At 36.0% G+C, this 25,935-nt stretch overlaps 1 protein-coding gene and 1 non-coding gene across 3 annotated transcripts in view; both read right to left on the reverse strand.

Annotated features, from left to right (window-relative positions):
- The window catches only part of LOC120624898 (transient-receptor-potential-like protein), a 38,191-nt gene extending 24,590 nt beyond the window's left edge, over positions 1 to 13,601 (reverse strand). For both annotated transcript variants that reach the window (XM_039891678.1, XM_039891677.1), the window contains exons 1-5: positions 13,584 to 13,601; positions 8,753 to 8,846; positions 7,222 to 7,343; positions 1,516 to 1,753; positions 1,075 to 1,217 (exon numbers count right to left, since the gene is read on the reverse strand). In XM_039891678.1, coding sequence (XP_039747612.1) covers positions 1,075 to 1,217; positions 1,516 to 1,753; positions 7,222 to 7,343; positions 8,753 to 8,779 — 530 coding nt within the window. In that variant the 5' untranslated portion in view covers positions 8,780 to 8,846; positions 13,584 to 13,601. The remainder of the gene's footprint in view (positions 1 to 1,074; positions 1,218 to 1,515; positions 1,754 to 7,221; positions 7,344 to 8,752; positions 8,847 to 13,583) is intronic.
- On the reverse strand, positions 6,234 to 6,340 carry LOC120625479. The gene has a single exon (XR_005658807.1). It is a non-coding gene; the product is annotated as a U6 spliceosomal RNA (small nuclear RNA).
- Positions 13,602 to 25,935: the final 12,334 nt, after the last annotated feature.

Below are 25,935 nucleotides of genomic sequence, written 5' to 3' on the forward strand. Positions count from 1 at the left end.
TAATCTATGATAAAAAAAAATAAGAAAAATCCTTATAATTAAAATTTAAAAGACTTGTTAAAATTATTGTAACCATAAACTGTGTTTTTACAAAGATATCATTTTCTAATGTCAGACGAACTTTCAGTTTAAAACAAATTTGAAACAAACTCACACTGGTGGCTTTTTAAAATTGTATTAAAGTTTTAGGAGGAGAAAACAATAATAATTTTAAAATCGTTCTTTATATAAAATTATTAAAATTAAGCTCAATGGTGGTGGTGTACTAATGTGCATATTACACCACACAGATTCCCCTGCTTTTCGCGGGGTAGAGCAAATGAATGAAGCGGTGATAGCGCAGTGGGTAGGAGCTCTACTTCTCTATCGGGGGGCCGAGTTCGAATCCCAGCACGCACCTCTAACTTTTCTAAGTTATGTACGTTTTAAGTAATTAAAAATATTCTGGCTTCCACGTTGAAGGAAAAGATCGTTAGGAAACCTGCATGCCTGTTAGTTCTACATAATGTTTTCAAAGGTATGTTTAGTCCACCAGTCCGCACTGGGCAGCATGGTGGACTACGGCCTTAACCCCTTCTCATTTCGGCAGGAGACCCAGGCCCTGTAGTGGGCCGGTAATGGGTCGATATGCTGATGATGTTCAATTGAAGCTTAATTTTCATAATATATCATAGAATTCCGCAAAGTAACGCCTACTTCAATATCTTTCTTGATATAGGATAGAAGCAGCTAATCCTAATAGGTACGCATTAATTAAATGTTGCCTCTTAAAATCTTACGTTATAAGTGTTCACTGCCTTATTTTTCTTTTTCCTGAACATTTTAATATTATAACACAAAAATTGCTTGACCGATTTCGGCTACATTGTGTACACAGATACTCTCGCTACACCCTCACTGTAATAGTGCGATTGGACTAATAATGAATGAATAAAAATAAAAAAAGCCTTTTATTTCATCATTTATCCTTAATTTCAAGTATATAAAGCCATATACTCGAAATAGATCATCTGCTTAATCCGTCTAATTATAACTGTAAAAAAACGATGAAAAGGTTGAAAAGGCGATGTGTACCTCACGTCATGAGGATCTGGCAGGGTTGCTCCGCGGTCCAGCAGAATCTTGATGATTTCATAGTTGTTCTTGTGCGCTGCCAACATCAGCGGAGTGATGTCCGGTGTAAAAGTGGCCGTGTCTGGATCCACTTTTTGCCAGCTCTGTGGAAACATAGACATTATCATCCTATCCTATGGCCCTTGAAAAATGCATAGCTCAGAAAACGTGCGCTTGTAAAGCACAGCTTAGTTAATAACCTGGTGTCTTCATCAAGAAGAACATCAAGCTAAATTTTTTGTGGGCTTCTTCTTAGACCAGGGCACGTTTAGAACCTTCGTAGTTTAAGTTTACAAATATGGTTATCGTCATAATCTCACTACCATGTACACATTTTTCATGTAATCAGCAATGAGGAGCACGACGTACAGATAGAGAGTTTAAGTTTAATGAAATGCTTACGTGCAGCCCCGAATCCTTATGGATCAGCTCCTCGTGCTCCAACAACAGCTCAACAGCCTCCACAAACTCCGCATTGATAGCTTGCAGGAGTGCGTCCCTGGTCTTCACGCCCATCACCACAAGTAGTTCCACCATCTCCATGTTCTCCCCTTCAATCGCCATCGTAAGAGCTCCACGGCCGAGGGCATCCACGCAGTTTATGTCTATGTCCTTCAACCGTATGGCTTTTTGGAGCATCCTAAGGATAAATTAAATATAATTTTTAATTGTTTTTTTTTTAATATTTATTTTACACTAGCTGTGCCCGCGACTTCGTCTGCGTTTGATTTTGTTTTTGATGTGGCATTAAATTTAGTTGTAGATTTAAAAATAAAGTATTCAGTATTGCTAAGCCGATAAGGGGTTTGCTGTTGTCCGCTGAGGAGTTCTATCCTCTATCTAGAACCACAGTTTGGGCACATATTATAACCTCTATAGTACAAATATAATTATTTAAATCGGTTATAATTTGTCGGAGTTATGGTGTAAAATCGTCATACACTCATCCCCTCTCCCAAAGGAACCGATTACTTCTAACACTTCCAAGAATATGTGAACGAAGTTTATTTATTTATTTATTTATACTCTTTATTTGCACACAAATAAAAATACAGAAGAAGAATAAAAGAAAAACACAGACAGAATACAAATAAATAAATAAGAAGTACACAAAAGGCGGCCTTATCGCTTTGTAGCGATCTCTTCCAGGCAACCTTAGGATGAGGAAAACAAAAGGATAACATACTGCAGGTTTCATGAGGATCGCTTAAGTAGTTTTTGCGTGAAAGCGTCACAAACAAACTTACATTGACATTTATAATATTAGTAGGGATAAGGATTTATACAATAGTAATTATATTTATTGTACTATAGAGGTTATAATATGTGCTACAGCGCTCGTCCGGAGAAATACTACTATCATGCTTATTTCTGCAGCCAAGCAACATTATGAAGTGCGTGATTGTCGGTGTTACTACAGGCATTTAGCTTATCTACGCCTCAGATTTATGGACACAGGGCTTCACTTTGTAGGCCTTGCGAAGTTCTGATCTGCTTATAATCTATGGTTTTCCCCATATCATCGGCCTGATCCGTTAATCTATCTATATATATAAAAGAGAAATGAATATATAAATTGACGGTTGATTGGCGCAGTGGGCAGCGACCCTGCTTTCTGAGTCTAAGGCTGTGGGTTCGATTCCCACAACTGGAAAATGTTTGTGTGATGAACATGAATGTTTTTCAGTGTCTGGGTATTTATATGTATATAATAAGTATTTATATATATTATTTATAAAAATATTCATCAGTTATCTTAGTACCCATAACACAAGTTACGCTTACTTTGGCACTAGATGGCGGTGTGTGTATTGTCGTAGTATATTTATTTATTTATTATTTAAAGTGTGTGAGTATGTTCCGTATGCAATGTTCCAGAAACGCTGAAGATCGTAACAAGTGGAGGCGCATCGCGGGGGCTGCTGTAGCCAAAGAAAATGTACCACTCTGTCAAGAGTGAACGACTAAGGAGGAGGATGTTCCGTATAGGCTCCGAAACGGCTGGACTGATTTCAATGAAACTTTCAGGGAATCTCCGGATTGACCTGACGAGTAATCCTGTAAAGTTTGGTGACGGTGGGAGCACCCCTATTTTTGAACTGTCAAACTGTCTAATACAGATTTTATTTACTACTAGCTGTTGCCCGCGACTTCGTCTGCGTTTGTTTTTTGATGTGGCATTAAATTGCTGCTGTCCGCTGAGGAGTTCTGTCGTCTATCTCCAACCACAGTTTGGGCACACAATTAAACACATATACCTGTATAGTACAAAAATAATTATTTAAATCAGTTCTAATTTGTCGGAGTTATGATGTTAAATCGTCAAACACTCATCCCCTCTCCCAAAGGAACCGAGCTTAATGACGGGATAAAAAGTATCCTATATTACTTCTAACACTTCCAAGAATCTATATATATCATATTTACATTCTCCGTGGAAAAATACATGGTCATACCAATTTTTATGACAATCGGTTGAACGGGGCGGAAGTCGATACTTGACAGCGCCGCCTGGTGGGGAGTTACATCAATGGACATAGCATGTTCGTTTTCTCCGAGGAAAAATACATGGTCATACCAATTTTTATGACAATCGGTTGAACGGGGCGGAAGTCGATACTTGACAGCGCCGCCTGGTGGGGAGTTACATCAATGGACATAGCATGTTCGTTTTCTCCGTGGAAAAATACATGGTCATACCAATTTTTATGACAATCGGTTGAACGGGGCGGAAGTCGATACTTGACAGCGCCGCCTGGTGGGGAGTTACATCAATGCACATAGCATGTTCGTTTTCTCCGTGGAAAAATACATGGTCATACCAATTTTTATGACAATCGGTTGAACGGGGCGGAAGTCGATACTTGACAGCGCCGCCTGGTGGGGAGTTACATCAATGGGCATAGCATATAAACCTTCTCCGTGAAAAAATACATAAGCATACCAATTTTCATAATGATCGGTCAAATAGTTTCTGAGTTTATCGATGACATATATACAAACATCCTCTTTTATATATATAGATGATGATGATATTCTTTTGTTGGGTGTACATGGGTGTAGATAATGATCTTCACCGCTCTAGAAGAGAATAGAACAGAATGAATACAGTGACTTAAATAAAAAATTTAATGATTTAAGTTTATTGTTTAAATAAAATAAAGCAAAATCTAGCCCGGCGAAGCGGGCTGGGTACGCTAGTTATAAATATAAAAAAATAAAAAATTGAATAACTCAGCCGATGAACTACTGGAACGTTCTTAAGAATGCCGTGTTATTAAAAGTTTAAAAAAACCTGTTGTATTTAAACACGGGAGAGCAATATAATATGATTATTTTTCCGACCCAAATATCGACCAATAGAATTGCACCATTCGACGTCACGTGGTACAACCTACATGGTATTATACTGATAATTTTTTGAAAATTTTCTCTGGTAGTTGCTATATATATTTTGCTATATTTATTCATTATGAAATTCTTATTTGTTAACTGTAAAAAAACAAAGCTCTTGTGGTATTATAAGTGAATATTATTGGACTACCGTAGTTGACTACGGCCTTAACCCCTTCTCATTGTTGGAGGAGACGCGTGCTCTGTAGTGGGCCGGTAATGGGTTATTAGCTTAAACAAACTTGGACTTAGATTTTTAATATTTTTTTTGCTTTTTAAATTTTTTTTATGTCTATTTTATTTTTAAATATCACAACCTTATTAATTTAAACTTAAATCTATAACCATTTATTTTGTAATACAGTTATATTTGAAATGTAATTAATTTTGAAATTATTTGCAAACGTTGTGAAAACCAGTACTGAGCTACACATTCACTTAGCTCACAACGATATTCACTTTGCTTAGAAACTTAGACAAGAAAAAATGCTGGTGGTTATTCTAAATAAATAAATGAATGTGATGAACGACAAATACCTGGACAGTTAAATCGGGGCAATGAGCAATATTTCATGAATTTCCACTAATTTGGCTGTACAATAGAACTTGGACCAACGATAAATAATTTTGGACGTCGAAATGAAAATAGCGTATACCTATACAATGACCAAAATCCTATTACTAGATACTCGTGGCCACTAGAGTTTGAACAATAATTAGTTTGCTTGCTCATGCGATACATGGATGTTGACGACCTCCCTGGCGCAGCGGTGAGCGCTGTGAACTAAAGTTGGAGTTCCCGGGTTCGATTCCCGGCGGGAACAATTTTGGAATTTATAATTTCTGAAGCCGTGGCTAGTTACCACTCTACCGACGAAGACGTGCCGCTAAGCAATTTAGTGTTCCGGTGCGAAGTCGCATAGAAACCTAATAGGGGTATAACTATTCCCTAACTGGTTAGCCCGCTACCAGCTTAGACTGCATCGTTACTTACCACCAGTTGAGATTGCAGTCAAGGGCTAACTTGTAGTGAAATAAAAAAAAGATACCAACTTGACTAACAAATTGCATCTGATCGATTAGACTAGTGTTAGAGGTTTCTCCCCCTGGCTGATACCTATGCTACGCCATAAACATGTTGTGACGTCACTACAAGATTCATTAATATATAATATTTTGCTTCATATAATTCGTAATAATACTAGTGTAAATATTTAATGCTTTCAAAACAGAATAATAACAATATATTTTGTGAAATAACTTACCGGAAACTAATATCATAAAATATTATTATTGGTTCGTTTTGTTGTCAACATTGTGAACGGTACCTAAGCCGTATAAAAGAAGAAGCATTACCTTCTCAAGCATTCATTCTGTATCTAAATAGTATTATTCCAAGTCTTATCCCCACGTTCTTCAACACTAGAATAGACTAGTTTTAGAAAGTTTTCGCTACTTGGCTTTGACTGCAATCTCACCGGTGGAGTCTGCGGTCTAAGATAGTAACGCGCATCATCAATAGCCTATAAAAGTACACTGCTGGACTAAGGTCCTCTTCCAGCGCCGCCCTATTTTTACATTGTACTGTTATCTACCTATTACCTACAAAAAATTCCTGGGAGAACTGTCAGTTTCCGTGGGATTTGTAAAGACTGTAAGTAACGCGAACGAAATCACGCACAAAAGCTAGATATCGCTACCACCTAGGTTCTATAAAAAAAACTTCAAAAAATGTGGAACGCTTCACGATTTTGCGTGTCATCCTTGCGCAGGGGCCATGCTAATCTTCTCTGTATCGTTCCAATTTTAGTATATGTACTGCCGAAGCAAGTACACTAATAATGGAATCACGTTTCTATATATATCCAAATATTTCAAAAACTTCAATAGCGCGATGTAGAACTTACATATAAAATGTACTTAAATACTCTTTTTGAATTTTTATTTTTTACATGAATATTATCATCAACTTTAATTTACATTAGTAATAACAAAATATGAAATATTAATGCATCAAAAATACATTTTAAATCAATTTAACTAAGAGAGATTGTTTTAATGTTGCTAGTGACATCTATGATTGCATTAAAGCAACTCGACTGTATATACTAGGAACTAGAGGGCGCTACCTGTCTTACCAACAATTATGATCAATGGGACCGTAGTTTCGTTGGTTTATGAGGGGCCGATTGTATTGTATACAAATCTACATTGACAAACTAACTCTAGTTTTGAGTTATTTAATTTTAAGCTTTGATTGTGATTCGTCCTAATGGAATTCTTGGTTCTCTGTTTTTAACTTTTATTTTTATCACTATGTAATGTGGAATTTTTATTTATATTTCTAAAGAAATGTTTGCGAAGTAGACTTCAGACGCTTTTAAGAAAATTATGAAGGACTTCTGGGGCGTGCAGGTTTCCTAACGATGTTTTTTCCAACATTTTTAATTTAATTAGAAGGCTATATACCTATAACATCACGCTAATCAAGAAATTTTTCTTAATTGGTGCAATGGTTTTTTTTTCCTTTGGAGAGCTTTTGCTTCCTCCACTGCGTAAACGGTTAAAGTTTCGATAAAATCATGTATTACAAAGTTGTTCGCCTTTCAAAGTTCTAAAAAAAGTCCAGGACAGTATATGTGTCTCTTTTAAGGTTGACTAATACGTGGATGAAGTTTCGAGGGACTGCTAGTTTTTATGTAGGTAAAAACTTACTTTCTAACGTTCGCCATGTCCCCTCTTTCCACAGCGAGGAGGTATTTCTTCTCTTGCAGAGTGAGGGCCTTCGGAAGGGTCGGCAGCTTCATGGACTGCCGCCGAACCATCCCAGGGTCACCCTAAATATTTTTTAGAAATGTGTAAGAGGTATTAGACAAAAAAATTACGTCTTAACTAAAATTATATATACGTTAAGTGTGGTTATTTGTCCTTTCTTCACGGCCTTAATAAGCAACAAATCAACTTGATATTTGGCATAGAATTAATTGAAACGACGGAGAGTAAAATTGGCTACTGAATAAATTATTAGTAAACAAACATTTTCAAACAAGCTTAAATGATCTAATATTCAAATGGTCTAAAAATAGGGGAGAAGGGGATCTTTGGGAGTCCCCCATATTGGATATTTTTTATTGGAAATTTCCTCTTTCAGAATCTTTTTTTGAAATTTCTTAAATATTAATAGTTTATGGCAATATTGGCAAAAAACGAAAAGCAATGTTTTTTTCATCTTTGTTTATAACTTTTGCTAATGAATACACGCTTTTGGCACATTTTTCTAAGCGCCATTCCGGATCCAATGAGCAATCGCACATAATTTTAAGAGCAGTATCTCTATTTTGTACCATTTTCAAATTGTCTACTAGACTATCATACCTATATAATGTTAACATAATTGTGAGGTGATAGTGGTAACTACGTTCGTTAGGTTTACGTTCACGGTATTTGTGTAAATAGATTTATAAAAGGCGACCGATGTCGTGATTTCTTTCGCACAATATAAGGGCATGCGAATACTGTGTAAATGAGAACGCGGCCGGCTTTTATAAAATCTATTCTTCATTGGTACGGGATATACTTACCTAAATCTAAACTGAGCTTGACCAAAATTTGAATTGAAAAAGCTTACAGCATGTTTTGGTTCTCAGAACTTATCAAAAACCGAAACAAACGCTAGGTAGGAAGTAGATTTAAAATATGCTATCTATCGTTAATTATTTGAAGTTCACTAGTAACCCTCAAAAAACCTATGTCAACATAATCCAATAACAATCACAGCATTGCGCAGTGGGTGTTAAATCACATACAAACTAGGTACAAAGTCACGTTAAATGCGCTTCATTTTACGGTCAATGTCAATTAGGTGTAAACGCCCTGGCAACCGTGTACAAGTGAGTGTGATAACTACCGACTTTATGATTACTATCCCAACTCGACTCGATATGGAATAGTAGATTGTGCAACAAGGGGGTAAAAGCAATGTCTTACATTACGGGCGATGGGGTATATCCCAAGGGATCGAAAGTTTGTAGAGGTGTTGCAATCTAGAATCCTGAGAGTAGCAGATCTGTTTGATGTGGAGTGTAAGGATAGAAGAAATTATAAATTGCATCATCCAGATTCTCCTGCTTTTCGCGGAGTATAGCAAATTAAGCTTAATTTTCATAATGTATAATCATGAAATTCCGCAAAGTAACGCCTGCTTCTTCAATATCTTGGTAGCAAGCAATAATAATAATATACTTACGCTCTCCAAATCCTTTTTATCCTCCATTTTGATACCAGATCAGATTGGCGGTTAAATTGGAGATCGGAGAGTTGTACGTCCCCTCAAGCGACCTCTGTCAACAAAAAGATTTAACTTGAAATAACCAATATCTTGGAGATACTAAAAATATCCAAAGTCAGTTTCTGTCCGTCACTGACGGCTAGCGGCTTTATTATGTTGTTTTTATTTATTATCTACCTGGCTGCATGGTGATATACCTTCGCCTTTCAACTAAGGTTAGGAATAAAGAAAAAAAAATGTGTTACTATGCAGTTTTTATTCAATTTCAGATTAAATTCAGGGTCTCATATAATATACTACACGTGCTGCAAAGCTGATTTACTAATATTTGTCTTTTACATTTCGTGTGGTGTACCTACTACAGCCTTAACTTTTCTCGTTCTGAGACGAAGTTCGGCCTTAAATTAGCGTCCTCGGCCAATAAATCGAATCTGCGAGCCCAAGAGCACAGCTTAATTCTTCACAGAGCCTCAGTCCGCGGCTTGCTAGCAAACTTTGCCCGCGTTTTTTTTTAATAGTAATAATTGACGTACCAAGCTGATGATGGATAATCAGTGCCTCAAACAGAACAACGCTTCGCAGGGTAGGTAGGTATGCAAGTAACGTTTCCTACAAAGTTCTGCCCCGTGTTCAACAACCTGAGGCGTAGCTGTTAAACCTAACACGCCTGTAACTACACCGGCACCCATACCCTTCAGACCGGAACACAGGATTGCAACAATGCTGATTAGCGGCAGAAATAAACATGGTACCACAATCAAGAAAATCTCTACATGTATTGAATTATAATCTTTTTGTTAATATTCAGACAATTCATAATTCCGTGCTAGCATTTATTGAATTTGATATATTTAAAAAATAAATAAAGAAAGTAAATTATGAATCTATTGAATTATAATAAATTGTTAAGTACTTCCTTCATTTAATCTCATTACTGTAACATTTTTGATATTGTGAAATATTCACACAACAACTGGTAAAATGTACTGGATTCTATTTAATATTATAAATACTCTACATTCTTGAAAAATAAATTATTACTAGCTTACCCGTGCAACTTCGTCTGCACCAAATCGGTTATTACCGGAAAACACAAATAAAATGACATTTTATAAAAATGAATCCTAAATCTGTATACTAAATTTTATGAAAATCGTTGGAGCCGATTCCGAGAGTCCAATTATATCTATACAAGAATTGCTCGTTTAAAGATATAAGACTATTATTATAATCTATGGTAAAGTGACGACCTCCGAACTTGTAAGTAGGTTATTCACATTGCTAATCTCTCGCAAAACGTGTCGTGTAAGCATATAGAGAGATCGCGAACAATTCAATTAAACATATTATACCCACGCAGGTGACAGCAAATGGCATGATCCTATGCGATTAACGGACGAAATGCTATTACGTTGGCTTCCGTTACTACGACTTTCGTTATGGGATCATATTTTTTTGTATTCTACAAATAGAATGTACCTATCGTTTTATGCTTGTATACATTTCTAAGTACGTAGGTACCTACAGCCGGTGGTATGCTGATGAAGTATTCATTAACTTGTGTACTGTTTCTATTAGTATTAAGTAATATTATTATTATTATTAAATTCTTTATTGCACACACAAAATACAAAGAAACACATTTACAAATAAAAAATAATAAAAAACTAGTTTAGGTGTGCAAAGGCGGTCTTATCGTTAAAGCGATCTCCCCCAGACAACCTTTAGCGATAGTAGTTTATGTAAGGAACGGGTTGGTGCGGCAATAAAAATTTCTACCTACATAAAAATATTGCAAACTAAACTACATAAATGGTATAAATTCTAATACTACACATATAATTAATACCTAATAGATAATTCGGATTGGCCAAAAGCGCAATGTCACAGCTACATAGGACTTGGAAAGACAGGAATATCTCAATCAAGACAAAAGTGCGTCTGGTCCGCGCACTTATTTTTCCTATATTTACGTATGCAGCTGAGACATGGACCATTAAAGCAGCTGATAGACAACGTATAGACGCTTTTGAGATGTGGTGCTGGAGGAGAATGCTGCGATTCCCGTGGACGGCACACAGGACCAACGCATCGATATTGAGGCAGCTTAAAATTACAAGAGGGCTATCAACCACCTGTCTTAAGAGGATGCTCGAGTACTTCGGTCACATTGCCAGAAGAGATGGAGACAATCTTGAAAAGATAGTGGTCACTGGCAAAGTGGAAGGAAAAAGACCTCGAGGACGTAGCCCGATTCGTTGGTCGGATCAAATCCGCACTGCTCTCGACACCAAAGTGCATACTGATTTAAACGTTGCTCAAAGCCGAGTCAAATGGCACAAAATCGTCCAAAAGGTTGTGGAAAAGTGGAAGGGGTCACGATCCTCAGCAATGAGGAACACGATGTAGAGAGAGAGAATAAACCATTTTGTGACCGACCGAGGGAAAGTACTACTGACAAGCAGCATTGCTACGTTCCGGTCTAAACGGCATAGTTGCAGGTGTATTACAGGCACACGAGGTTTAACAACGTCCCTACGCCTCAACGTGGTGGGCACAGGGCGCACACTTTGTACCCGCCAGTCTACCCACCGGCCTGCCAATTAAATTTTTTAAATAATAATTATAAAATCACAAACAAAGTTAAATATAGCGAAGGTATATCGTGGTAAGTCAAGCTAATAAAATAACTACGAATTATTACCGAATTCCTAATTTTGTAATATTATTAACTTTATAAAGCAGCTGACAAATATAAGAACGCCCGCCCAGTTCCAGTGCGATTTTCCAGATAATCCCTAAAAGGTAAGCCCGCTACCATCTTAGACTGCATTATTATTTACCACCAGGTGAGATTGCAGTCAAGGGATAACTTGTAGTGGAACAAAAAAAAATTATATAAATTTCGATGGCCTCGAAATCAAAAAACAAAAAAAAATTGAGAGTTATCAACTATGTTTTAGAAATCAACTGCCCTTACCGTTCACGAAATATCTTTTAAGGCGTACCTAATCATCAATAGAATATAAGAGTCCACTAGTTAGTTTAGTGGACTAAAGGCCACCCGTTCTCTGTTATATTGTTAGCTAGTCGACTCGTAAGACACCCGCGGGAAGTTTATTTATTTAATAAGAGCACTAACAACATCCATATTACATGATTTTAAATATAGCAAACACACAAAAACATGGACACACACAAAAACATGATATGCACGTCAATTATAAGTGCACATAGCATTGACAAAGTCATTGTGCACTTGTATCCAGTGAACAGTGGTAAATTTTAAGTTTTGGAGGTGGGCGTGATCAGTTTTACGCAGTTTCATGCTTTTACAGTGATCATCGTTTCATTAATTAGCGGTTAAGTTATGTTATTGTTCACAATATTGTCAAAATTAAGCTTAAAGTTAACAATTATTCATTGTAAAGTCAACATCTCCGGATGCTCCGGTGTCGGAGCGAAACGTGCGTAGAGGGTATATTGCCGACGATCTGTTTGGTGTGGAGTATAAGGATTGAAGAAATTAAATTCAAAATTCATTTATTTCAAGTAGGCCTAATACAAGCACTTTTGAAACTTCAAGTCTGTCCGTGTGTAGTGACTCTACCACCGGTTCGGAAGGCAGATTCTACCGAGAAGAAGCCGGCAAGAAACTCAGCAGTTGCTCTTTTCCAACAACAAAAATTTACATTTTAACATTCATTTTTCTATCTAGTTATAAATTACACCACACAGATTCTCCTGCTTTTCGCGGAGTATAGCAAATTAAGCTTAATTTTGATAATACTTATATCATAGATTTCCGCAAAGTAACGCCTGCTTCTAAACTTAAATTTCATGTAAACTTAAATTTAAAAAAATTCAAAAGTTAAGGGATAGTGTATTGTAAATCTGCTGTGAGTCGTGACCACACTGCTCAATTCATGATAACTCAACATAGAATTAAGAACTTACAGAACCCTCATTCAGCTATTATTGCATAAATTACAATATGGCCAGGAACAGTGAAAACACCGCGCGCAAAACTTTTTCACATTTTCCCAATGTATGGTAAATGTTCGGAACATTAGAGTTAAAATAATTACTGTTAACTGCTAAATGGAATGTAGTGACTTACCGAATGTTCGAGAAACACTACTAAAGTGGAATGGTGTTTGATGCTTCAATATAGTCGTGAACACGGTTTCTGTGTAACTTAACACAATACGTACGTTATATACCTATAATCATACTTCATAGGTACGAAACCCTTATGCGCACGTATCTAATTCGCACTTGACCTAATTTTTATTATTTATAATAATCATGGTATTCACAATAGATTCTAATATTCATCTTGAGTTCAAATCACAAAAAATTTGTACGCGCCTGCTGAATAAAAATAGCAATTTTGAGTAATTCTACAAATTTATATATGTATATATAATTTAATATAATAATTATCTTGTATAAGCAAACATATACGCGAGTACAATTACCTACGCGACGCAAACTCACACACGCACAATCATACACTCAATCATCGGAAACAACAATTTAAGGAGAGCACTGTCGCCTGTAATACAGGTTTTTACCTAAATCAGGGACAGTAGATTTTAAAATGGCACCATTACACACATTTATTACATACACACCAATATAATTTGTGAGGCACGCATTTGTTTTTACAAATATTATAATAATTACTTTACATTATAAAAACTCTATGTACCTACATTCTTGTGAATAAACTATTTTATTATTTTTTTATTATTATTAAATGTTTCGTAAAGCTAATGCTACTCACAGGTCGCTAAGGCTGACGGTAAACAATCCGGCGGCAAGGCTACCCACCCCAACTTATATACCTTCCCCTATTATCCAATTAGGCTTGCACGATGGATTGTTGTGGTACCTACGTACGAATATTTACAGTTCAAACATTATTTATATTCGAAACGTTCTCTTCTAACACCGGCTCGAAAGGATTCCACCGAGAGCCGGCAAGAAACTCAGCAGATTGCTGTTTTCCAACATCATTGTATAGTTTAACAATTTTTAGATTTTTTCTGTTTTGTGAAAGCTTAGAGCGGATGTCGGTTCATACGCGACATCGCACTGGAACACTAAATCGCTTAGCGGCACTTCTCCGTGGGGAGGTAACTAGCCACAGCCAAAGTCTAGCGTCAACGCTCAAACACGGCCAAAGCGTCCAGACCAGAGAAAATTCAAAAAATATTATTCCCAAACTTCCCCTACCGGGAATAGAACCCGGGACCTCCTACTTAAATCGTCATCTAGAATAATCTTCCATCATCCTTTGCTAAGGTATTTCATACTAGGTTTAATCATAGATCATCATCCTACCCTACCTCATCCGACATGGTAACGATTTTGTAGCATTCAGCTGAATGTCAATATACTTATCTACTGGGTGTACGGAAAAAATCTTCTGAATTTATGCTTACACCTTTTAATTAAGACCTGTGATGTATATTATGTGTGAGTAGTTAATGAATAAGAAAAAAATCCCCAATACAGGGAAAACAGACAGTTCCAGAGGAGAGAAAAAGTTAACAAACACAGACGAAATCGAGGTAAACAACTAGCTATAATAAATAAACAATACGTTAGCTGTGAATGTTACGACTATAATAAGAGAAGTCATAATTAAAATCCATGCCTGTCTAATCTACGTTCAGCCATGTTAAGCCAACGGATAAAGTGCTTATTTGATTCAAATACTTGAAAATGACATTAAATGAAACTAATTTGACTGATGTATTACAAAACTTGTGTATAGTTTCTATCTAAAACTCTTTTTTGAGAGAACTCGTCCGAAAATTAATTATATAATCGGGGATATGATTTTTATCTCTTGTTTGTGCTAGCCCTTCTGAGAGTTGTTAAAGTTGTGGGAGACAATACATTTATATTCCCGACACGAGATCCTTTCGATTTGCCTATTTAATGTATCACACTTTCAGAGATTACCTAAAATGTAGAGTCACTAACATGATTTACATTATAAAATTAAGACTTTAAATCACACACAGCAGGTACTTAATAAAATTCAGACTCTTAATCATATTACTCTAAGTATCTATTACTTCGTTATTCTCTCCCATTTAATAGGGATTTCCAAAAAAACACAATGTTACGGCTATAGCGACTAAGATTGCAATAATCGCATCGATTGCAATTACTTTTCGTAATTCAGATCGACTGGATTAACCGGCAACGTGGCTGCAGCTTCGTCGCAGCCATAAGAGTGTTTGTTCGAATCGAAACCTTTTTATTAGCTTTTTATTAGCTTCACCTGTATGTTTGTATGTTTGTTTGTAACCGACTTCTTTGGGCGCGATTTTGACCCACTTTGAACGATCAGATTTGATTCAAACTTTGTAGACATATCGAGGATCGATGACAATACACTAATCTGAGAAGATTATTCCAATTTTCAATATAAAAAATAAGATTTTTTTTAGTTTTTTCGAATAATTAATTACAATTACTACAGCGCCATCTAGACCCAAATGTAAAAAACCCTAGACCCAAATGTAAAAAAACCTATGGCGTTTCTTACAGATGGCGTTCGCGTACCTAACAAATACCACAGAAAACATTAAGCTACTAGATGGTAGAGGGCGTTAGCTGTTACTTTTTAATGGGCTGTTTTAAATAAGTTATCACGGAATTGATAGTAGATTAGATCAAATAACAGTTTAAAATAAACCAAACTAAAAAGTAGAAAATAAATAAAAGTTTTAAAAAAACTAAAAAACACGCTTTTTATAGAAAACCGAACTAAAAAATAGAAAATAAATTTTAATAAATTTAATTTAAGAATAGTGTTAAAAATTTCAATAAATATAAATTAATAATAGTGTGAATAAAAAATATATTTTATTTAAAAAAAAGCGTGGGGTGCTTTTAAAGATATTATCAAAATAATAATCACTCTACTCATATCTGTCAATAAAATATTTATAACTATTGAAACCATGTAAACGATATTGTACCATCATTTTACAATGTTTCTTGAAAATACATTTTATTATTTTATTATTATTATTATTATACCTAATAGTATATTTCTATAGTTATTAGAGTTATTAGTTAGATATTAGAGTTATAGTTATTGCAGCTTTCTGCAGCTGATGCTAAGTGGGCGGGCGACTATTATTTGGTCGGCGTCGTTGTTGTTAATAACATATTACAATAAATAATAAATAAATAAATATACTACGACAATACACACAGCGCCATCTAACCTCAAAGTAAGCGTAGCTTGTGTTGTGTACTAAGATGACTGATGAATGGTATACAGATAAACGCCCAGACACTGAAAAACATTAATGTTCATCACACAAACATTTTCCAGTTGTGGGAATCGAACCCAAGGCCTTGTACTCAGAAAGCAGGGTTGCTGTCCACTGCGCCAATTGGCCGTAAAATAGGTATATAGGACAATAAGTAGGTTAGCACATGTATTGGCCTGATAAAAAACTTTATATTTCAATCCCTGGTTTCAACCCAGTGTTATTTGACACACTTCTGGCTAGGCTTTATTATCATATAAATGACTACCTAAATGGAAAATTGAAATAATTATAGACATACATTAATTCATTGTATTTTTTTTTTATTTGATTTTTTATTACCTTTTTTTTTTACTTGTAATTAATTTAAATGTGACTAGTTATTTAATATTGAAAATTGTTAAAATTATTAACGACAAATTTTTGCACGCCAATCTTGGCAGGATATGTGACACTTATAAAAATTAATTAACACCTATGTAAACATGTTGCATGTACCATATTCAAGCTAAATAAAAATTGATTGATTAATTGATGGATTTAGAGAGATGGTGTCAGCTCCTGAAAAAAAATCTTTATATGTTCGAGCCTGACATGAATTTGAGATAACTTAATTTTTATACAAGTTAAACCTTTGCTGCAATCTCCTGTTTCAGGGTTGTAACCAGCCATGGCTCGCACACCAGAGAAAATTCAGAAATACTTAGACTACACCGGCTACCACGCTCTTCGGACCGGAACTCAGAAATGGCGATGGCGGTAGTACTTTCCCAGACGAGCTGTCAAAAAAGCTCTACCACGTCCAGGTCATGGTTAAGAAACTGTTAAGGACGCCTTCTGAAGGTGGGAAGAAGCATACAAAACGTCAAATCGCCAAATGCCGAACTTTTGAATAGCGGATACATAAGACCAATATTCCTAGCAGTTTATATGTCTGTGGCGTATCTTCTTCACTGCGTAGGCGGCAGAACTAAGCCTGTTCGATAAATTATTTACCTGAATTCCTACATTATGAACACAATGCGTACATTATGAACAATGCGTACTTTATTAACAATGCGATAATTTTATTTCTTGATAAATTTAATCAAGAAGCGTTTGGCAAACCATTTCTTATCTATGTAATATTATACCTAGTATGTAATATACTGCATAAATATGTATATTCTTTTATATATTACGTATAATATGTGGGTAGTATTAGAATTTATGAGTGAGTAGTTTATTATAATTATTTTGTATATATGTATATAAATATATATTTTTAAACTTAAATTGCTGCACCAACCCGTTCCTTCGTTTTTTTCCTCACTTCAAATGTTGTCTGGAAGAGATCGCTTTAGTGACAAGACCGCCTTTGCACGCTCTATTTTTTTTCTTCTGTATTTTTGTTTAATTTGAATAAAATGTGTGTGTGCAATAAAGACTTCAAACAAACAAACAAACAATGCGTACATTATGAACAATGCGTACATTCCAATACAAACGCGTCGCTTAAAGTGTCTTGTAAGCCCTCTCAAATAAAATGGACATTAATTGACACTTTTAAAAGATTTTTATAGACTGTTTTATGTTCGCCTTCAAATCTGTCGATGCTGTAGTATTCTAACCGCCTTTTTACGAGATGGAGCTTTTTTATTTACAGCATTTTATCATTGGGTTTTATTGATAGGTACTTCTGTTTCAAACACATATTATGCATTTAAAAATTAGCAAATTATTATTTTTATAAAAAAGCTTTAAGCGGTGAATAGCCCAGTGGGTAGGAGCTCGACTTCACTTTCGGGGGGCCAAGTTCGAATCCAAGCACGCACCTCTAACTTTTCTTAGTTACGTGCGTTTTGAGTGATAAAAAAATCACTTGCTTCAACGGTGAAGGAAAACATTGGGAGGATTCCTGCAAGCCTGGAGTTCTCCATAATGTTCTTAAAGGTGTGTGGAGTCCACCAATCCGCACTGGGCCAGCGTGGTGGACTACGGCCCTAGACTTTTCTCTTTGTCTGAGGAGACCCGTGCCCTGGGTGGGCCGGCAATGGGTTGATATGATGATGATGATGATGATGATAAAAATAGCTTTTGGACGTAACCCTACTTCCATTAGGGGCCTTGATCCCATTTACTGGGTGGGTGACTAGGTACATACATGAGATTTTACTGTGCTAGGAGCGAATCAAAATATCGATATATGTATAATATTTTTACCATCAGATGTGTGTAGAACAAATTTGTAACCGTTATTCAAAACACCTTATATATTATCTAGATTACCATGCAGTTGTACTACCGGTAAAAAGGTCACAGTGCAAGCAATACGGCAATGATATGAAAAAGGCGCCCTAAGACCGACGATCTCTTCGCTCCTTCGAGCCCCAGGGTTCAAACTCTCCCTGGCAGAGCCCCATTCCGAGGCACGCCAACAAGCCCGCGTGACGCTGTTTAAAATCATTAGGGTCAATCAGCTACGCACAATCCGAAAAAAAAAGATATTATAAAATAAAACTGCAAACATAAAAAATGTAAAACTTTATTTCAACATAGTCAATATAACACAAGGTTTACACGCAACTACCACTCGACTAAACTCTGACTAGTGCTTTTAGATATGTCACAAAATACCACACCAACTTTTACTAAGCGTAAAATCGTACTAGGGACTATCGTTTACCATCTTAGCGTGTATTAATTAAAATTATATTATTAGAGCCTTTACACACGGCGTTCGTTTCACGCGCTGACGACGTTCAAAGGACGCTTTAAACGATATTCAGACGCACTAAAACTTTTCACACGTACAAAAAATTTAATAGCGCTGTGAACGGTCGTTTGTATCGATTAAAACGCGATGCAGTCGCGCGTATTTGGGCCGTGCCGTGCCACTCTCCACCAATTTATATAGACGAGTTCTTAACGCTTCTCTTCTGTATCGCTTAGTACGCGCTGTTACCATACTAGCATACATATTGCTACACACTATTATTTATTTGCGTACTAAGGAAGTCGAATTTACAATGTCTCTTTTTTAAAAGGCAGTGCAATTTCGATAAACAGTCAGTTCCAGTTTTAGCCGAGGCTGCCCAGCTACGAACCTGGTTTCTGCCTGCCAGCTGGCTCAACAATGAGCTGATCTCCTGAGCACAAATTGTCGAAAGACCTATTTTGGTCCGCGTTACGAACGTTAAGTGATTTGAGTATCTAATATTTGGAGAATTTTTATAAAATTTTAAATAAACTTTTTCTAGTGCTTATCTCAACGAAGTGCCAGTGTCTAACAGCGCGTATAAATGCGACAATCGTCTGTTTTGTCATCTCCAAATCAGTGAGCGCGCGTTCTTTAAACATGCTTGCGCCGGCGCGTTAAAACACGCCGTGTGCGTAGGCTCTTAGCCTTATCACTTGCGACTATAGCGCGTTGGAAGCGCGATTGCGGCGATACAGTTACGCAATATTGCAGATAATTAGTAACCGCAAAGATTTTTAATTTTTAGAAACCCTGCCGGGCGTGGAGTTAGAATCAGAAATAAAGCATAACAACCTCTCACACGCAGTGATAAATACATAGAACGCGTTCTTTAATGCGCAAGCCAGACTGTACTTTATTTAATAGTAGTAAGCGTCGCTTTTTATTTTTAAGGATCGTCACAGAGTTCACTTATTTCACAACGAGAAATATTTTGCTCTTCTTTGTGTAGATGTTTATAACATACGAACGCAAATATGAATATAATTCAGAGAAACATCACTGCTTCCACGAGCAAACAATTTTTCTCTCTGCGACATGTCCCTAGAGATCTTACATTAATTACGACATTTATTTCCATAAACCCTTATTTCAACATTAATCTTCCTTTTGGCCCTAACAGATTTGCTAATAGATTTTTTTATTTATTAATATTATTTTAATGATACATAGCATGTTATCTTTACAATACTCATGTTTTTTTAAGATGGTGTCCCACGGCGCGTGTTATGACAGGCCAGATCGCACCAGGCCAGACTAACAGGCCATGGGAACCGTCGCACCCGATGAAGCCTGTAGTCGCCCGTCCGATCCGTCGGGAGTCGGTAAGTTCAAAGGCGAGCCGCGGCGCGGCGCGACGGTGCCTGCCGTGGCCTGTGCGGGCGCGTCTGCGTCGGTTCTAACTCATTCATTTTACCTGCGGCGCGTGCGCGTACACGCACATGATGGACTGGACGAACGATTTAATATTCGAGTTGAGGCTGGTACAGTCTGGCACACACCTTGGGAACAGCACGGCGTGAAACGTAATCAGACGCACAGGCATCCACAGGCGTCGCACGGTCCGGCCTGGCCTGTTATAACACAGGCTGTGGGACCCCACCTTTACAGATTCGCGGACGTGAAGCCGGCCTGGCCTGTTATAACACGGGCTGTGGGACCCCACCTTTACAGATTCGCGGACGTGAAGCTTAGGGCTGACGCAAACCGACATCACGGCATATTTATTCCTTAGACATTCATGTACATGCAGGTCAGGGCCACGTTCGCTGTTAGCGTTCAGTCAGGGTATGAGAAGTATCATAAATCCAAGTATTTGTATTGAAGACACACTTATGCGTGTCAGGGGCATCCCGTACCTTTAGCATGTCCTGAAAATGCACTGACATAAGCGCTCCTGAGGTCATCAGATATTTTTAAAGTCTCTATTCCCTATTAAACGACTGGACGCATCGTAGAAGCTTTTATTACTCGGAATGAAAACAGAAAAAACTGACGCCTACTTCCCTGAAACGTTTATAAACAGTACCGACAGTACTGAGATTTGTATACCCTCTCAGTGGTAGTCATTTTAGACCATTAAAACAATGTAACGTCAAAGTAGAAATAGAACTTATGTACCTTGCTTTAAAGCTTCAAATGGTCCACACTTCTAAAGCTCTTGAAGGATAATTTGTAAAATAGAAATCAGTTGCAAAGTATAAGTATCCATTTATCTTTGACGTCATATAGCCCAAGATGATTCCACGTTCAAATCTTCTACCAATAAACTGTCAACTGAATCCCTGACATGTTTCACGGTTCCGTCTTTCCGGAATTTTGATGTCCGGACCAAATATCTGAATAGAGCCTTAACCTAACAACGATAGTTACAACCCTACACACAATAACTTTTACTAGCCTTAACCTAAAGTAATATATTAGACCAGCTGTTGCCCGCGGGTTCGTACACGGTTTTTTTGTTTTTCATGAATCCTGCGAAAACGATACATTTTCCCGGGATAAAAAGCAAAATGTTAATCCAGGGTATAATCTATCTCCATTCCAAAATTCAGTCAAATTAGTTCAGTACTTTTTGAGTGAAAGAGTAACAAACATCTATCCATCTATACCAACTTTCGCATTTATAATGTTAGTAGGATCTTGAGAAGCGAATTCATCGCAAACCGTTTTTTAGCGATTGTACGTATGTATGTCGGATAAACCTTGTTCAGAATAGGCGAATGCGGCGCGGAACTTTTCGACTTTAGCGATTACAGGTATGTCTGTATATCTGTCTGTTTATCAAGGCTAATCTAGGGTTGGCTCGGAAATACCTTAACATAATCCATATCTCATGATGGTTATGCTATGATTTCATACCCACCATCGTCAGTATGGACAGTGGTGTGTCGGTATGGTAAAAGGATTATCCACCCCTAAATTAACTCCACACGATCAAAAAAAAATCTTTCTATCTCCTTCTTAAAGCAATTGTCACACTTAAGAGCTCATAACGTTTCGCAGCAAATTCGCCTTTCTGGACAAAGCCATAAAATCCGTCAGATACCTCTTTCATACCTTCTGGACAAACCCTTCCAATCCGTCAGATACCTCTTTCATACCTTCTGGACAAACCCTTCAAATCCGTCAGGTAGGTACCTCTTTTAAACGTAGGTACGCAAGAATGGATGCTTGTGCATTTTCAGCAACGCATCATGTCACAAAACTAAAATATTTTCGCTTAGCATTTCCAACCGTAGAAAGAATGTAAAATTGTTTATTCCTCTTGTGCTTTTTTACACCCGTATTCGATAATATTCTATGCATGGGAGCATAAGGTTCGAGCCAAATATTTGTTAGCGAGGTTAAGTTGCAAGATAGTTCAAAAAGAAAACCACTATACGGCAATCGATTTCTCCCGATTTCGCCGGTTTCAATCTCACAAACTTGAGTCATAATTTCACTGAAAGCGCGTAGTTTTTTTTTTTTTTTTTTAATTGTGCAGCCTTCAATTACTCATACTCGAATACCTAAATCATTCTTAGATTACAGTTCTTCTAGAAGAGGTGTAAATACATACATATCTATTTATTTCAAACAAACCAATAAAAAGTAAGCCAAAGAATACAGATAAAGTCTGTGATTCCCACACTAGGATTCTCCATGTTGTGAAAACAATGCGTTTAAATAGTAAATTAGATAAGTTTTATAATGTTGGTCACCACCACGCTCTAAATCTCTATGGTACATCAAATGTAACTCACGTTGCCCCTCTCTTCACAAAAGTCCTTTCAGCAAAGGTTGTCCGTAAAAAGGCCGCCTTAGCATGCTTACAATTTTCAGTTTTTTGTTATTATCTTTATTATTTTACGCACAGTACATAGTAATATTTATGAAAACAGGTGCATTTCAAGTTTTTTGGTCCTACGTGATATAAAAAGCTACCGTCCAAACACTAATTTATATTGTATAGTGAATTCCGGGTATCAAATCTACTAAAATCGTTCAATTATGAGGATTCCGAGGTAATTTCAGAGTTATTTGTAGAGAATTGCACTAAAGAAAATTTGACACATTTTGACTATACATATACATCGAGTAATAAATGCAAGTCATTTTTACAACCGACTGCGGAATATAACAATCTGAATTTACAATGATATAAATCTGCTATACGCCACAAAAAGCATAATAAGTTTTTAAATGTTTATGCTCCAAACCAAACAGAACTTTACTCTCTACATACATAATTTCAGAGTACATTGCGGAAGATCTTTTTGGTGTAGAGTATAAAAATAAATAAACTACCAAGCATCCCGTACCTAACATGCTTCATCAATGAAAGGTTGTCTGGAGGAGATCGCTTCAAGCGATAAGGCCGCCTATGCGCATATATATTCATTTACCTTTTGTTTTGTTTAATTTTTTTTTTTCTGTATACGCAATAAAGAATTTCTATCTATCTATATACAACGACGATAACCAATCTAGCCCCAAAGTAAGCGTAGGTTGTGTTATGGGTACTAAGAAAACTGATGAATAAATTTTATGAATAATATACATAAATTCTTATAATATACAGATAAACACCGTCTGAAAAACATTAATGTTCATCACACAAACATTTTTCCAGTCGTGGGTTGGACTCGAAAGCAGGGTCGCTGCACACTGCGCCAATCGGCCGTCAATATCTCCTGCATTTCGCGAAGTACAGCAAAGCTAAATATTCATTGTATATCATGGAATTCTGCAAAGTACTGCAATTTGGACGGCCACAACACAAGCTACGCTTACTTTGGGAACTAGATTGCGATGTGAGTATTGTCGTAGTAGATATATTTATTTATTATTTACGCCTGATTCGATCCAATATTTTTTGTACCTTAAACTTTTATTAATAGTATACTAGATATACTATCAGTGCTCAAAAAGTGTCCGATAAAAATAAATTCTCACATAAATATTCTACTGTGCTAATGAATAGGTAATTTTTTGACATTTTTCTCTACCTATGTTTTTTATCATGGTTTTAAATAATAATAAACGTTTTGGTTTTAGTTGACCAACATCTGTTGCTCGATGAAATATTGACAAAGAATGTGATCATTGATGTTTCAAGATTGACAAAAGATGGCATGTTTAGTCGAATCCAATAAAACACACTGAATGTCTGTTCAGACGGTTCGAATCTTATGCGAATAAGCAATTGCTAAACTAAAATCCAACCGTGTGAACCCGCTTTGCATTGAAATTCGTTTTCGTAATCATAATGAGCAACAAATGTTTGTCAACCAAAATCAAACCATGTCGGTGAACCCGCTGTAACCGGAAACGGAAAGGCATAGAAAAAAAAAAAGGAACGTAGGTAGAGCTCTTTTTGCGAAGCAGGACACGTCTCAAACTATTTTTTTTGCACAATGTCAATCGCTATTTTCATAAGCACGGCAGTGTTTTCATATTACATCCAGATTCACACGGTGGCGAACCGTAAAGAAACGCAAATTTACAAAATATATATAACAAGATACGAACAAAAACAAACATTTTTTTTAACATGTCGATATTAAAAATAAAATTAATTACTTAAATTTTGATTTGATTTTTTTCATAATTATCACAACAATAGCATTTAAATAATAATAATATAATAAAGTAAGTATTGCCATTTAAAATAATAATAATATAAAATTAAAGTATTGCCAATAATTACACTTACAATATAAAATTTAAACAAGAAACAATAACACCTCACATCTTTTATTTTGACACACTCTGCATCAAGAGGGACCGCATCGAACGCATTTTTCACTGTCAAAATAATGAATGACGTCAAGGAAGTTGATATCTATTTTTCATAACCACCTGGGTACGATATAAGATTAATACTAGATAAATATTCCTATATTTGATCTGTTTAATTAATTTACTATACATGAAAAAAATACTTGATACTTGAAGCGGTGATAGCCTCGTGGTTAGGACTTCCACTACAGTTTCGTGGGGCCGAGCTCGAATCCCTGTTGAATACGCGTATATACGCCATTTCCTCATAAGTCTTTTGTATAAGAAAAATTAAGCAATTATTTCATAATAACTTTAGTGTCAATAAAAAAATGTTATTGAGCCCTGGTTTTAACTGAAAACAGCACATTTTCTATCTGTCCTTTTCACTTCTCACTAGTATCTTTACGCATATGATTCAAGCTAAGCTTCCCTGCTTTAAATCATACGCATTTGAATCTACAGCTGCTTTCGATTCAAACGTATAGCATTTAATTGTTTAATATTAATATATTTTTATTTTTACCATTCTTGCTATTAATTTAATTTAATTATTCTTATCCAGACAAACTCCAATGTTGTGTGTACCTGTCAGTGATAACTGTACTCGTACTAGGAATTATAATTTAATATTGATAATAATAAAACAGTGCATCAATGGTTTATAAAACGAAATAAATAAATACGAAAACGCAATTCATTCGGCTAGCCTTAATTTAACCTGAGTCTACCAATATTTAAAAAACTTGTTATTGAACATGTACAAAATACCGTTAAGTTAAGTTAACCTCTTTCCTATAAAACGATTTGTATTACCACTCGCTAACTTTTTCTTTAACCACCCGCAAAAAATTTTACTTTTCAAAAATATGGTACATTTGTAGCACTTTGAGATTTTGTATCTCCTAATTTTAAAATATTATTATATTCTCGATGTAAGTGAACTATTGTGTTCTTTTTAAGAAATAAATGTCTTTAAGCCGAACCTAACCTTTGGAAAAAAATTAGAAATAAAGAGCCAACAAAACATACGAACGTTAACATTACCAATTACCATTGGTTATAATATATAATTAAATATTAAAGACAAGAGTAATTTTACTCTTGTTAGAAATATAGAAAGAAATGCATTTTTCTATTCAAAGTAACCTTTTGCTCCGAACACATGCCAACTACATATTTATTGCAAAAATATCGTAAATAAGTGCATTTAATACGTTTAGCACTCGTACTATTTATAGTTAATCATTAATCGACAAGAAATACTTGTCTAGATCAGAAATGCGATTTATAATGTAACTTACTATTTTACTCCAGAGGCGAGTAATGTCGTATGC

The sequence above is a fragment of the Pararge aegeria genome, chromosome 7, assembly GCF_905163445.1.
Source record: "Pararge aegeria chromosome 7, ilParAegt1.1, whole genome shotgun sequence".
Classification (NCBI taxonomy): Eukaryota; Metazoa; Arthropoda; class Insecta; order Lepidoptera; family Nymphalidae; genus Pararge; species Pararge aegeria.